General features: G+C 33.4%; 1 protein-coding gene across 6 annotated transcripts in view; it reads left to right on the top strand.

Moving 5' to 3' along the window:
- efl1 (elongation factor like GTPase 1) overlaps positions 1 to 16,852 on the top strand; it is a 227,931-nt gene that overhangs the window by 28,270 nt on the left and 182,809 nt on the right. For all 6 annotated transcript variants that reach the window (XR_015495088.1, XR_015495089.1, XM_087260207.1 and 3 more), the window contains exon 12: positions 2,716 to 2,815. Coding sequence is in view for 4 of the 6 variants with exons in the window: in XM_087260207.1 (XP_087116333.1) it covers positions 2,716 to 2,815 (100 nt within the window). In the remaining 2 variants the exon portion in view is untranslated. The remainder of the gene's footprint in view (positions 1 to 2,715; positions 2,816 to 16,852) is intronic.

Here is a 16,852-nt window from a genome sequence, read left to right as displayed (position 1 = left end):
GATTTTTCTGATGAATCATCTGCTGAACTGCATCTTAATCATCAAAAACACTGCAAAAGACCTATTGGAACCCACATGGACCCAAGCTTTTCACAGGAATCAAATGTGGTGAAGGAAGAATCATGGTTTGGGGTTACAGTCATTATGGGGGCGTGCGAGAGATCTGCAGAGTGGATGACAACATCAACAGCCTGAGGTATCAAGACATTTGTGCTGCCCATTACTTTATAAACCACAGGAGAGGGCAAATTCTTCAGCAGGATAGCGCACCTTCTCATACTTCAGCCTCCACATCAAAGCTCCTGAAAGCAAAGAAGGTCAAAGTCCTTCAGGATTGGCCAGCCCAGTCACCAGAAATGAACATTATTGAGCATGGATGGGGTATGATGAAGGAGGTGGCATTGAAGATGAATCCAAAGAATCTTGATGAACTCTGGGAGTCCTGCAAGTACGCTTTCTTTGCCATTCCAGATGACTTTATTAATCAGTTATTTGAGTCATTGCAGAGATGTATGGATGCAGTCCTCCAAGCTCATGAGAGTCCTGCACAATATTCATTCTTTATCCACTGCAGCATGACTTTATATTCTATACTGTACATTATTTCTGTTAAGTGACAAGACTTTTGTCTAAGCAGAGTCAGACCTTACTGTCCTAATTATATCAATAAAAATCAAGGCATGATCATATTTTATTTTGGTAAAATAAGCGTAATCTAGAGGTTTTAGCCTTTCATATAAGCCATTTATGATAGCAAATGTTCAACTAGAAATCAAGTTATTATTTGTTGTTCCTAAAATCTGGATAGACGACAAGACTTTTGGCACGTAGCATTGTGCATAATCTTCAAGTGCAAAAAAAAAAAGGGGTCTACGGAAAATGCACTTATGTTTTAAATGTGGACACATAATTGACAGTTATTTCTGAGCGGATTTATCAGAAAATCTGACTTCATTGTTAGTAATTAAAGTTCTTATTGGTTACTGGCATCAATAGTTCCATAAAGAACCTTTAACATCTGTGAGATCTTTGCATTCAAGGTTTTAATGTTATGAAAACCCTTTAGATTTGTTTATGCTGCAAAAAAAAGAGATGGTTTTAGGAACTTTTCTTTGAAATGATCTTTGGCGTTTCAAAAGCAGTTATTTTCTGGCATTGGCGTGAAAATGCTTTTTGAAAGCTTAATTCAACAAATTAAGACCTTAAAATGTCAAAGTCGTGGCATTAAATGCTGAATGGACTTCAAAAATGATTGCCTGCTTCAGTATTTTTTGTTTGTTTGTTATTGTTTACAAATATGAACATTCCAACATCTAAAATCAATATAATTTATTATAATTTTTTTAATCAAATAACTTAAATAAAATAAAAAAAATCTAGGAAACTGATTGAAGTTAAGTTTATGCTTCAAGTAAAGCTTGTTTGCATTTGAAGAATTTTTAATGTATTATAAAAATATCCATATTGTATGAATGTGTTACGTCTTTTCATAAAACGTAAACTCTAAAATGCATTATAATAATTTCATACACTTAAAGTTTGATTTGTTTGCCATGTTTTTTCATAATTTTTTTTACATATTTGTGGTTATAATAATTCATAAGATTACACAATGCATTAGTAGTTATAATAGTTAAGTATATATTTAAGAATTAAAAAAAATATATATATAAACATCAATTTAAAAAAAAAATTCTTTATAACATACTTTTATATGTAAAGATTTTTGTATTTTGCGTGCGTGTGTGTGTGGGTATATATGTCCCACCAGTGGCGATGTACACCCATATCGCATAGTAACTGTGTGATATTGCGTATACAACAGTTTGACGGCATAAACGTGTATATAAAGAAAAAAATCAAACATTGAGAGTCTCAAAAATCCTTTTGTACAAGGAACTACTTTCTTACGCCATTACTTCACATTTGCAGCTGATGTCAGAACAGCAGAAACCGTTACTAATTAACCAACGTCACTCTAGAGCTAGTATATGAATGATTCTCTAGCGTAATGTCTAAAGTGCACTAATATAAGCGATTCAAATAGTTTAATAAAGGTTTAAAGTAAAACTATTTTCACCTTCTGATTTCTAAGAAGCATCACAAAGCTTATTAACCGCTAGTCTTTAAGAAAACCAGCTATATTGCTTTAATGACTGCAAAATTAATTGTAATGATCCAAAGACGTTTCAATTAAACATCTAGGTCAATTTTAACCTACAAAGGGCAGTAAAGCTGCTGGAAAACCTAAAATAGCTGAAAGTAGATTATTGATAAGCATGTTCTACATCCCATCTAAAGTGCTGGACTGAGGAACCTGTTGTTTATTAAATGACTTTTGCAGTCGACTGTGTTAAAAGTTGCCTGTGGGCATTTGTTTTTCCAGCGTTCACACAATTTCGACAAGAGTTTGTGTAATAGCAGGATGCTTTTAATACCGTGTGGCCTCGGGCTGAGTTTTCTTTGAGCTCATGCATTTAAAAAAGAGAAGCGCTTCTCAATTCTGGCTTACAGTTTGTAATATCACGCCTTAAAGTCATTTCCGATGGCGCTTGGGTGTGAAATGTAGTTTGGTTTTGTATTCATATGAAAAGACCACACCGTGTCCCATCCGTATTGTGTTCAACGTCCGAGCTGTACAATTATTCCAGTGTTTCTGCCATTAAATGCGATTTCCTCTTTAATCTGTTTGCTCTGTGTGTTTGTCCCCTGTAGCATTTCTAGATTGTTCTGCTGATGAGACGGCGCCTGTAATCGTCTTTGTGTCAAAGATGTTTGCCGTGGACTCCAAAGCTCTGCCCCAGAACAAACAGAGGTATTGGACCTGCAGATTCTTGTCTGTTATTTTAAGCAAATGTCTGTTTCCTGTGTTGTTTGCAGTTTGTTTTTTGATAGAAGTCAACCCAGGCTCATTGGAAGTATGTGCATCATTTTTGCAAATTCAATACGTTGCTGCGGGATCGTTTTGTTGCACGTTTCAGATGACATATCCACTATAACAACAACACTAAAACAACATCATATATAATTGATTAACAACATCAGACTGCTTAAAACAGTTCTGTCTTTAATAGGGAGCACAGCGTCTTCATGACTTGATTTAACCGGGATCTGCTACCGTGTTTGTCCTCCTCTTTTTCTTTGCTACTGTGTTTATTGGTGGGGCTGCAGTTTTCAATTTTCCCTGGTTTGCATGCGCGACTACTGGGCAGGGCTTAAGATTTGTATTGACGTCACACCAAAAAAGCTAAAGACTTGTTATCAAGACGTTTCATTTGAAGCACTATGAGTCGACTCTGTTATAATTGAATCATTAGTTTTAAACACTGTGCACTTTCAGATTTAAGCCTTCACTGGATATTTCACTTCACTTAGAGCTGTTACACACTACATGGAAGGTCATTCTTAAAAAGCCATAATAGGGGCTCTTTAACATAATTAAATATTATTCAATGTACAATCAAATACAATTTTATTATAATAATGTAATGTTATGTGATAACGATAATAATAATATAGCTGCAAGCAGCAATTAAGGGACCAAGCACTTTTGGCCAAAAGGTGGCGCTGCTCCAGAAGTTTTTGAGTACTTTCAGGGCATGGGGTAGAATCATATCATGTTTTATTTTTTGGGCAAAAATCGAAATGGGCGACGCCCAAAATGGCTGACCTGTGAAAATCAGACATCATTCGACTCGACATGCTCTGCCGGATGTAATGAGACCAGTTTTATGAGTTTCGGACAAAAGGTTGAGACGTTATAAGGCAAAAAGCAAGTTTTTTGTATCTCTGGACCACCAGGGGGCCGTGCGCCGAAACTCCGCATATAACCTCAGACTCTAGTTGTCATAACACACACCAAGTTTGGTGTGAATCTGTGAATGCGTTCAGTTAAAATCGGAGAAACGGCCTAGGACGAGTTCGATCAAATAGGTTTTTCGAAAAATTTAAAATAGCGCGGAAAAATTCATGATGAAAAATGACGACACAGAGTGTGTTTGAATCGGACTGACCCAAGGAATCAGAGGAAAAAAGAATTTTGATTGTAGCCCATTCGGTTCAAAAGTTATCATGATAAACATACGTGAAAGTTTGGACAAGTGGTGGCGCTAGAGAGTTTGTTTCCCGCATACGCCTATATGGGCTGCCATTCAAATCTGGTGGAAGAAACGGAAGAAGAAGAAGAAGAAGAAGGCCCCTAATTACAAAATAAAATATCCATCATGGAGCAGTCCAGCAGTCAAATTTATAAAAAAAATAATTATTTATTATTTTTAGTTGTAAATTCATTTTAAGAAAACTATTTTTTTATTTATTTAAAAATTTTAATAAGAAGATTGAGTGAAAACAACAATATAAATAAAAATTAAATAAAGCTAGAAAGGGTGCATTTTAGGACTTAGGCTCTATGGCTGTAATTGCTTCTCACTAAATCCGCCCCTGAACACAATGCAGGTGGTATAAAACTAATTATAATAAAATAACTATTAAATAATAAAAAAAAATACAGTTTTGTAAAAATAGAGCACTTGCGGACATATATTTTATTGTTTAAATCAGCCCCAGAAATGATATGCATGTGCGCTACTTTCGACCGCACGCTGAGAGAAACCGAAAGTAATCCGAACATATAGTACTGTACTTTAAATGTCCAGTAGGTGGGGGGTCAAAACAACAAGTGGCTATATGAGACTGCACAACAATAGCAACATTTCCATCCACCTATTTTTATGCTCATTTTGAAAATGCGCAATAAAATACAGTTGATGGAAACGCCAAGACACACATACATTTTGAAAATGCGCATAAAAAAACATGCGCGTAGGATAAACTTTTTATTCAATTAGAAAAAATGTGCATAAACTACGATGGAAAACTTACTGAACAAACTGCAGTATGCGCATTAAAAAAGGTCATGTGATTTTCTTATAAGAGATTATGTGTTGATGAAAATGTGAGTGGACAAACCAGCAGGCTGAGCACATTGTAAAACATCTGAAATGTTGCTTTGGTCATCGCCTTAACCAATTGAGTATTAGTGTTATTAAATTATTAATGACCTGCAGAATCAAAAGGGTCTGTGCCCCACTTCTCACGCCTTCAAACGCCATCACACGTTCACTGCACATCAGGATTACCTTCTCAGGCACAAGTCATTTATTAAATGAAGAAAAGATTCACACAGCTTCTTCTCCAACTGCAAATTGCATTTTTACTGTTGACATTTAGCACCAGTTCATCAGGAAGTGACAACTTTATTCGCTTAGACTCAATAGATGGAAAAGCTGCTTTACTCGCACATCTTTTATGCGATAATCCAGTTTTGCACATAAAGTTAATTCGCATTTTTGGATATAAACATAGCTAATGATAGTGATTCAAAAATATATGTTTCGGCAGGCTGAATCTCTTTACATTTTGGACATCAGTTACTGGCTGGAGGGAGGAGGGGGGGTGTCGCAAATGACATCTCAAGAAAAGTGTTTGCTTTTGTTTACACAGTTTTCAATGTTAATAGATTGTGCTGTTTACAGTACATAATAATATTTGTAATGGGAGTTTTCAACAAACCACATCCAGAAAAAAAAAAAAAAACTCTTTTAAAACACCATCTTAAAAATATTACAAGTTTTGAAACTTGCTGGCTGCAAATACAAATGTTTCTTACATGAAGAAATAATAATGATGATGATGAAGATGATGATGATGGTTTGAAGGTTGTTTTGCAGGAAATTAAGCAGTTTTATGTCACATTAACATGAAGACACCTCGTGATTTTTCCTATTTTTGTTTTGGTGTCTTAATGTGAGGAGCATTCCACATGTCTGTCTGCACATGGTGTTCTGGAGAAAAGCAGCCTTCAGGCATCATAGATACACGTCTGATGGTAAATCTCCCATGAGGAGAGAGTCGGGACAGATGTTTTCCTTTGTAGATGGTTTATATGACTTTGAGTCGCTCACATAATTTACATCAGAGAGGATTAGATGATCATTCTGACTTAAAAACCATGTGCTGCTGTGGTGCAGTTCCTAAAATACTGTGTTTGCTTGCAATTGGTGAGTGTTTCTTTTGGACTTTATTGCTCAACAAAGGATTAAATGCTTGCAGTTTTTTTTTTCTTGTTGTGATTAATGTCCAATTGGGACTTGTGAGTTGTTCGATACTGACTAAAAAAAGATACTTCTGATACTTAAATATGATGCGAAAAAGCACCACAAAGTCCCTGTTGTAATGTAATGTTGTAATTGAATCTTTCATTCAAATTGACTGATTTCTTGAATCACTGACTCTCTATTCATTCTAAAACAGATTAATTCAGTCATGAAATGCTCCAGTGAGAGACAAATGTTGTGGCTTTGTTTGGAATTATTTTCATTGGTGAAATGAAAAAAAAAAAAAAAACTAAAAAGAGTACCGTGCAAATGTCCTAAGCACTATACCAACTTTGTTGGTCTAAGACTTTTGCACAATATAATCAATATATATGTGCACAATAAAATAATACAAATACATTACAAGCTTACAAGTTTAATTTACAAGCTTAACTTGATTACTCAACTTTATAAATTTATTTATTTTGTTTTATTTATTCATTCATTTTCTTGTTGGCTTAGTCCCTTTATTAATAACTACATTTTGATAAAAGCTTTTTTTTTTTGCTTTTATAACTTGAATCATTGGGTATTACAACGCTGTCTTAGGGCAATTTGCAACTTTGATTTAGTGGCTAATTAGTATGAATTTGTACAGTTTAGTAGGATTTGCTCACCCCGCTATGACGGTTGGGTTTAGAGGTGGGGTTTGGTGCCTCTTTTTTTTTTAAATCTTACATTTTTGTATGACTTACAAATTCAAACAAATTAGCCACTAAACTGACAAAATTTAAAATAGTTATGTTTCCTTGTGAGATCAGGCTGGGTAATAACAGACATTGTTTAGATGTTTTGCTTTCATAACCTGATTTATCTGATAATAGCTGTCTTAATTGACCTCTTTTCTAGATGTCTTGCTTTCGAAACTTAATTAATGGGTAATAATTATGTTTAAATAACTTTTTTTTGACAATTTCCTGAATTATTGGGTATTAACTGCGTTTATAGAAATGTTTTCTAGAATTTTTTGCTTTCCTGTATTATCAAGTAATAATCTTTAATAAACTTTTCTAGATTTCTTGCTTTTGAAACTTAATAGCTGTTTTTGAGCTTTTTTCAAAGTGTCCTGCTTTTGTAACTTGAATTATCTGTTGATAACTACGTTTTAATATACTTTTTTCCTAGATTTATTGTTTTCGTAACTTGATTAATCAAGTAATAACTGCAAAAGGAAGGACATTTTATATTATATTAATATACAGTTATTTTTTTATTAATATTATAAGGGCACAAATATAAGAAAATGATGTGCACATGTAAATTATTTAAAATAATTACTTAAATTAAAAACTATTATCAAGGTAAATTTTGGGGTGATTTTAATGCTCTAATTGTGATAAAAAAAAAAAAAAAACTTAAACCTTTCTTTTACACGGTGTCCTTGGGGTCTTAAAAAGTATTAAAAAATGATAAATCAACACAAAAAAAAATATTTAAAGATGATTTCTTGGATTTACTTATTTTTTTATGTTAAGTGGTTGTAAAAAAATTATTTGAGCTGAATTTAAACAAACAAATTAAGTTGAACATTATTAAATTTTATTTGTTTGTTTAAAATCAACACAAATAAATTGTTTGCAACAGTTCTGCATGCAACACTTTTTTTCAGTTAATTTAGAGATATTTAAGGCCTAAAAAAGTATTAAAAAGTCTAAAATGCTATTTTAAGGTATCAAATTCGTTATCAGTATGCTAAAGTTTACCTGAATTTAATCTATGAATATTGGAAAAAAAAAATTCCTGCAAGATTTGACATCACGCCGCTTTGTTTACTGCAGTAACCAGGGAAACACTGTTATTCCTGCTGCTGTAAAGGCGCCACCTGCTAGATTAACATTTTTGCTCGTTATATAAATACAGTTTTTGTTCAGGATTCGTTTCTTGCAATCAGTATTTAGTAAATATACTGCAAGTTAAAATGTCGGCAGTGTTACTGGTTAAAAACTGAAGTAGTGATGAGGTCTTAATGTATGCAAAGAGTCTTAAAAAAGGTCTTAAAGGGATTGAATTTCAATCTCTGATTCCTGTATAAACCCTGTTTTAGTTTATGATCTATTTTTGGTGTAATTACTGAGTAGATTTTAAATGAAATATAAAGTCAATAATTTTAATATTATGTAATGTATATGTTATATAATGTATGGATATAAACACACAATATATATTATTTCTGATTTAAAATGAATGCAGTGTTTAGTGGGCATACAGATGCTACAGAAAGTCCAGTCTGTACAGGTCAATTTTTTTCCCCCCTTTTTAAATTCCCTTTAGAATCATTTTAGGTTTGGCCCCAAATATTTATAGATATTCCAAAAGGAATCCTCTGTTCATTCGTGCAGGCTCTTGGAGCTGGACTAGAGCTCCGGGACGCTGAATAATAGATCTGTGTGTGGATGTTTGAGTAAGTTTGCTACAGCCCTCGGGTTCTACAAACTTAATGGACCTTGGCCAAACAGTGATGTTGCAGCTGATCGATACCACACCACGCTTTCTCTCTCTCTACGTGTGTGCGTATGTGTGTGAGCTCGCGTTTATGCCTCTATGTATTTGCTTTGTTTACGCAATGAGAATTATATGCTGAAATAATGTTTCTTGCTTAGATCCATACCCGTCCTATACAGTTGAAGTCAAAATTATTAGTCCTCCTGTGAATTTTGGTGTTCTTATTCATATATTTCCCAAATTGTGTTTATCAGAGCATGGATTTTTTCACAGTATTTCCAATAATATTTTTTCTTCTGGAGAAAGTCTTATTTGTTTCATTTCGACTAGAATGAAAATTTTTAAATCATTTTGAGGTCAATATTATTAGCCCCCTTAAGCAATATTTGTTTTCGATTGTCTACAGAACCTGGGGTCCGTTCTTCGTACGTGGATTACTCAGTTAGCTGGATTTGGATGTTGATGATTTGACACGATCCAGGATCGTTTCGTTCTTCAAAGCTGATCCGAGAGTTGTTGTCATGGCAACAGTTCTGCTAGGTCAAACCTGATCGGGAGCAGGTTCAATTCATATAAACAGGATTAGATTGGCTCAGTTCAAGCAAAGATAATACAGAAAGTATGTTCCGAATTCTGATATTTTCTTACAGTAGTAGTTATATACACTTGGGAAAATGGTACATATTTTTGAACTATATATATATAAAGTTATAGTCATTAATAAAATAAATAAAGTTATGCATATTAATAAAACTTATGCAATCTGCACCCTCGAAATGAAAGTACAAAGACTGCCACCTGGTGCAAAGAGAAAACTTATTGACATGAACTTTTTAGATCGCTTTAGTAAAAATTGTGTATAATAGAAATGCACAATATGTTAATTTTTTTTAAAGCAATTATACATTTATGCAGTCATAAACATATTTTGATAGTTAATATGCCAGTGATTTGATGCTTCACAAAAGTTGCAGACACCTTTACCAATATGAAAATGCTTTTGTGAACAACCAGTTATTCTTTACACCGATTAAAAAACGGCTACTATAAAGAAAATCTTTTCTAAATGTAGAACTAAATACATTGATTTGCATTGAAATACATGATGAATACTCTTGTCTTGACAAATGAAAGAGTAAAGCCTGCAGCTCACAACAAATGTGTAAAGTTCTTGCATGTCATAATTAACAAACCGTCGACTGCTAATTTGATGTAATTTTGCTCACATGGATAATTGAATATTAATCAGATGATGTCATTACGCTGCTGTGCCGTCAGCCAATCGTTGCATTGCTGATCATGATTTCGAGGATTGATAGATCTGTCCTTCACAACACACGCAGCGATCTCAGATCAGTTTATCCAGACATTCTAATCTGAATCGCGAACTTGTTTGAAGAACCAAATTAGCGAGAGATAAATTATCAAGATTAAAAGATCCAGGATCTGCCAAATAATCTTAGATCATTTAAGCGAGGTACGAAGAACGGACCCCTGTTTTGGTCAATGTTTGTTTAGTAATGTTTTAATTATTTTAGTTATTTGTTTTCATTTGTTTCAGCATGGCTGTTGATGTTTATTGTAAGCGACCTTGGGTGTCTAGAAAGGTGCCCTTTACAAATAAAATGAATTATTATTATTATTATTATTATTATTATTATTATTACTATTGTTATTATTATTATTATTGTTATTATTATTATTATTATTATTTTTATTATAGCAGTGTTACTGTAAAAAGTAATTAGCTACTTAAAGTGAGTAAACAAATTGCCTTAAAAGAAACAAGTTGGCTTTACAAAATTAAGTAAACCCATTGTAACTTGAACTGTTAAGTTGTCTTAATTGTATTATTGTATTCACTTTTTTTAAATAAAAGTATACTAATCACTTTTTACAATACACATTTATTTTATTTGTTTTTTTTCCCAGCTTTTCTGTATCTAGCAAAATGGCAGTGACTAAAATAAACCTGCTCTTCCAGACTCCAGTATGTCTTTTACATTCAATACAGGCTATAATTGTTGATTTTATAGACTTAATAAAACACCAAATATGTAATATTGTAATAACTGCAGTAATTATTTGAAGAGAGATGTGCTAAAGTATTTTGTCATTGTGAAAAAAGTATTAGTTGACTTTAGAAGAAGCTACAATTAAGTAAGCTTAACAGTTCCAAGTAACAATGGGTTTACTTACATTATTTTTGTAAAGTCAGCTTGTTGCTTTTAAGGGAATTGGTTTACTCATTTTAAGTAACTAATTACATGTTACAGTGTATAAACACACATCGTAAATATAAAATAACATGATAAAAAACTGTTAAAAGAAAGCCTGCTTAAAGAGATGGGACTTTAGACGAGATTTAAATGTTCCAACACTATCACTGCTCCTTAGATCCAGGGGAAGGGAGTTTCATAGCCAAGGAGCCAAAGAGCTAAAAGATCTGTCTCCCATTGTGCTCAGTCGTGTAAGAGGTGGTACCAGGGTGAAGGAGTTGCCTGATCTAAGAGTGCGAGAAGGGGTGTAAATATGGAGATGTTCGGTGAGATATTGAGGGGCAAGATTATGAAGTGCATTTAAGGTTAGAAGTAATATTTTAAAATAAATACGAAACTTTACTGGAAGCAAGTGAAGCTGATAAAGGAGTGGTGTGACATGCTCGTGAGATGTAGTCCTAGAGATGACACAAGAGCCACTGCATGGTTCTGAAACAGTTGGAGTTTACGTGAAAGAAGTGCATTACAGTAGTCATGACGTGAAGTAACTAATGGGTGGATAAGAATTGCTGTTATTGGTTGTGAGAGAAAAGCGCAGGCGAGTAATTTAACGCAGGTGGAAATATGCAGTACGCGTAATATTATTGATGTGACCTTCAAATGAGAGTGCGCTATCCAAGATGACATCCAAACTCTTGACCAGCACAGAGGGAAGAATTGTGCAGTTATCAATGTCTATTGTGAAATTATCAGCTTTATCCCTAACACTTTTTAGTGGCGATGAGAAGAGCTTCAGTTTTGTTGCTATTTAATTTTAAAACGTTAACTGAAAGCCAGATTTTTATTTCAGCTAAAAATCTGCTTAACGCAGAAGGAGGAAAAGAACAGGAGGGCTTGGTGGACAGGTAGAGTTGAGTGTCGTCAGCATAGCAGTGAAATTGTATGTCGTGTTTTCTAAAAATGTGACCAAGAGGCAATAGATATATGATAAACAGCAGTGGACCCAGTAGGCAACCCTGTGGGACAACAGTTGTGACAATCTGAGATCTTGACTTAAAATCTTTAGTTTGGACCAACTGAGTACGTTCTGATTTCCTAAATTAGGAATTGTTAGTAAACCAGAGTCTGCTGCCAGTAGTAAATCATTAGTAGGCCCTCTCGGAATCTGCGTGTGCAGAATTCCGCAGATTTTCTGCAGATTTCCGCAGATTTTTAGCCTATCATTAATTATGTTTATTTACTTGAGTAAATGTGTATATCTATATTTATTCAGTTTTTTAAATTAATTTCAGTAATATTATTGACTAGGGATGTAACGGTATTGTAAATACCGTCATACCAGCATATTAATTTTTTTCGATATTACTGTAGTCGCATGACTCGGTAAAACTATAGGTCTTCTGAGAAAATTTGCTCAGGCGAATAAAGCGAACGGGAGGTAGCGGAAACTACAATTCCCATCAGCCCATGCTTGACCATCATCCCTTGCGGTCTGCAGTAATGCGGAAATGGAGTGTGCTGCTAGAAGCGGGGATGAAAAAGAGCTGGAAAACTCTAAAGCTGGTGTTGCCGCGGCGCACGTACTGAATAGCGGTGTTGTCGCGCGAGTTCTTATCAGCTGTGTTGTCGCGCGCGTACTGAATAGCGGTGTTGTCGCGCGAGTTCTTATCAGCTGTGTTGTCGCGCGCATACTGAATAGCGGTGTTGTCGCGCGAGTTCTTACCAAGTGGGGGAAAGACAATGCACAACGTTACCCACTGCTGTCAACCTGGGCCAAGTCATATCTCTCTTGTCCCAGAAACCTCAGTCCCAAATGAGAGGGTTTTTTTTCTGTTGCAGGGGACATTGTAAATGCCCAGAGTTACCAGCTTTTACAAGATTATATTTATATGATAATTTTCCTTTAAACCCATCTCTATCTAAGTGAGCGAGTGATTAAATGTTGAATGTGATGAGTTTTCAAAAATACTAAATTGAAACTTTATTTTTTTTACATGGTTTAATATTTTTTGTTATTAAAATTGAAGTTCCTGTTTCAAAGCTTACAGATAGATGAATAATTTGTATGTCATTGACACTTTTGGCACTGTTTTGGAGTATTTTCATAAGTTTTGTTTTTTCCTGTAAATGATTCAATAAATACCGTACCGTGACATTCATACCGAGGTATTACCGTACCATGAAATTCTGATACCGTTACATCCCTATTATTGACTAATGTGAAAATGTTTATCTGGTTTATGTACAATGCAGTGTGTACATGATTATCTTTTACTAGATATATTATATGACAAACTTGCTTTTTTTTACCAATTAAAGTGTATCTAATTGGATTTGCATTTTAAACATTAAATAAAAGTTAAAAAGATATTATTTCTTATTTTATATATTAAGGTTTTAGTTATGATACTTCTAAAATAATTACACAGAAATCCGCAGATTTTTACCAAAATTCTCCGCAGAAATAGCACAAAACATTTGCAGATTCTGTCTGGCCCTTAGTAATCCTGACAAGAGTAGTCTCAGTGCTATCCTATGAAATGCCTATTATTATAACTTGCCTAATTAATCTAGTTAAATGTCACGTCAGGCTGAATACTATCCTGAAAATATCTAGCCAAATATTCTGTACTGTCATCATGCCAAAGATAAAATAAATCAGTTATTAGAAATGAGTTAATAATAAATGGATGAAGGTTGTGACAGATCTGAAAGCATCCACTAGATGGCGCTCCGCTCCACGTCAGACTCCTCATGTGACCTCAGATGTGAGGACATGAAGCCGCTCAGACTCTTTGTTCTGGAGTCAGTGTGTCAGAGCAGATCGCAGACAGGAACAGAAAAGCAGACGGCCCCTTTAGGACTGACCTCAAATCAGAGGCCTTTCCATTATTCATCGGCTCGGGTGGGAACTGTAAAATGAAATTAGATGGTGTTGCGGATCATGCAGTCAAGTGGATCTCTGTTTCCGTCTGTGTCTTTTGAAACATTTCCACCCACTCACACAGTGAAGCTCACACTCGCGTATGTGATTGGTCCAGCCGCTGTGTTTTTCAGCCCTTTGTTCTCACGTTGTGACTTCATTCTCACCTTTTGCTATAGGTGTGCACTGAAAAAAATGATTCATTGAATATACTTTTTACTATTTTTTATTTTGAAGGTAAGTGGTTGCAAGCAATTATATAGGCTGAATTTAAACAAACCAATTTAGTTAAAAATTAGTAAATTTTATTTGTTTGTTTAAATTCAGCCCATATAAATTGTTTGGAAACACTTACCTTAAATAGTAGTAATATATAAGTAGTAATATATAAAGTATAGTAGTAATATATAAAGTATATATATAATAGCATTTTAAGGGATCCAACCCACCCTGGCCATAGTCTGCTCACGCCTAAGGAGAAAATCAGTGTGGTTTCGTGATGGTTTTTATCCTGTCATTATAAGACTTTTTAAATAATACCGTATCTTAAATACTATTGATACCTAGTAGATAATAATAAATCCATAAATAGTTAAACTAGCACAAATTGTTACTATTATAACAAATAGTTATTTCCTAGTGCAATAGGTTTTTAAGTATTAATTTTTTTCCCTTGTGTGATTTTATATATATATATATATATATATATATATATATATATATATATATATATATATATATATATATATATATATATATATATATATATGGTCCCACTTTATATTAAGTGGCCTTAACTAATATGTACTTAAATAGGAATTAATAGTTTGTTACAATGTACTTATTGTGTAAATAAATGTATTTACCATGTACTTATGCTTGATTAAATACATGTATGTAATTACATCTGTAATTAACTTTTGTAATTACATTTGTAAATACACTGTTGACCATCCCTTACACCTTAACCTACCCTTAAACCTACCCATGCCACCAAACCTGTCCATAACCCAACCTCTATCCCAACTCAAAAGCACCACAAGTGTTCTCAAATACATTATAAACTCAGTAAGTACATTGTATTTATTTTTTGATGTAAGTACATAGTAGTTAGGGACACTTAATATAAAGTGGGACCATATATATATATATATATATATATATATATATATATATATATATATATATATATATATATATATATATATATATATATATATTATACACCATTTTAGAGAAAATATTATTAGCTCCTTTAAGCTGAAATATTTATTTAAAATTAGCTGAAACAGCACAATTCTTGAGTTTTTATGGGGACAACTTAATTGTTTTATCTTCAATCAACTGAAATTTGTAACAAATTAGCTAACTTGATTCCTTTATGTTGTCTCAACACAAAATTGATTGTGTGGAACCCAGCACTCTTTACTGTGTACACTGTAAATAAAATGCTGGGTTCCACACAATTCATTCTTGCTGGTCCAACACAAATTAAGTTAACCTAACAAATTTAAGTGAATTGAACATAAAACAATCAAGTTGTCCCCACGAAAAAAAAAAAGAATTGTGTTATTTCAGATTATTTTAAACAAGTAGTTTAAACAAGCAGCAAAAAAAAGTGTATATATTGTGTTATTTTAATTAGATTTACAATAGCAAGGATTCACATGAATTATTAATTGGGAACGGGACTTTTTGCAAAGTTTGGTGAGTGAAAAGGTTCTTGGTGTTATTTTTTATTAATTTATTTTATACAGTATTAATTAATTGACAAATTTACAATAACAAATAAGCATTGTGTGTTTATATAGTATGTGTGTGTAAATGTAGTAGATGGATGGAATTTTAATTATTTTTTGTATTTTAATTCAATTTAATTCTAAATTATTTTCCTTTGTTCATTTTTTCTGCTATAATATTTAATTTGTATATTGATCTTTTACATTTTATACATTTATTTGTTTTTCTGTTTATTTTTATCTTTATTTATTTATGTGTTTATTTATTTTTAGATTTATTTATTACAAAACTTTTTTTTATGGATTTTTATGGTTTTATTTCTTTTACTTTTTAGTCTGTAAAATAGAAATAAGAGAGGTGGTTCTTACATGGCTTCAGCACGTTATTGGTTGAGAGTCCATTAATAGAAGAGTCGGCTTATCAATGTATATATATATATATATATATATATATATATATATATATATATATATATATATATATATACACACATACATACATACACACCGTAAGGAAAATAAGTAGTGAACACACCATGTTTTTTTTCCTGTCTTTAAAATATAACGTTGTTCACTTGAAACTAGCCTTTAAAATATAATGTTTTTCATTGTTTTGACCTGTTTACAACACACCGATAACAAATCATCCATGTCCACTACATATAGATATGTCTATCAGCTGACGTTATTGATACTGAGTCACTGCTCCGCCTGTAATGATGCAGTGGCCTCTGCTCTGACCTTCGCCCTCTGCCTCAGTCTTTCATGTGCTCTAGATAGCGGTGACACTGGACAGTGGGCGATACGCTCATGTCAAAGCCAATTATTTGGACTTTAATGGCTGGAGAGACAGTTGCACTTTTAATCATTAGAAGCAGATGGTCAGGCTTGGCAGCTCTTCTGGCTTTGAGTGTTGTTTTGATAGAGGGGGCTGAGGAACATGTGTAGACGCTTGCAGGCCGCATGTAGAGTTCCTCTGGCTCCTGTGTGGCTTCGGCTTGTGGATCTGGATTGCTTAAAAGAGCAGGTCTTCCAAGGGTTTTTCAAAAATATCTTATTTAGAGTTTGTAACATAGCTGTCCTAATCACAATCTCATATGAATTGAATTGATATGATATGAAGCAATATGAATAGTTTAAAAGTTGTTCTTTAAAATGTACATCATAAACAAATATTGGCTAGATTCAAAATTGCCTCCTATACCTTAAAGCAGTGTTTCTCAACCATGTTCTTTAAGGATCATATGTTTAGGATGTCTCCTTTGTCTGTCACGCCCATTACAGGTCTTTCAATCTCTGCTAATGAGCTGATGATATGAATCAAGAGTGCTTTGTTAAGGAGACCTGGAAAATGTGCAAAGTGTGGTGATCCTC

The sequence above is a fragment of the Danio rerio genome, chromosome 7 (assembly GCF_052040795.2).
Source record: "Danio rerio strain M-AB ecotype USA chromosome 7, GRCz13ab, whole genome shotgun sequence".
Taxonomy (NCBI): Eukaryota; Metazoa; Chordata; class Actinopteri; order Cypriniformes; family Danionidae; genus Danio; species Danio rerio.
Note: the sequence above shows the minus strand (reverse complement) of the source record. Positions and strands in the feature narration are given on the sequence as shown.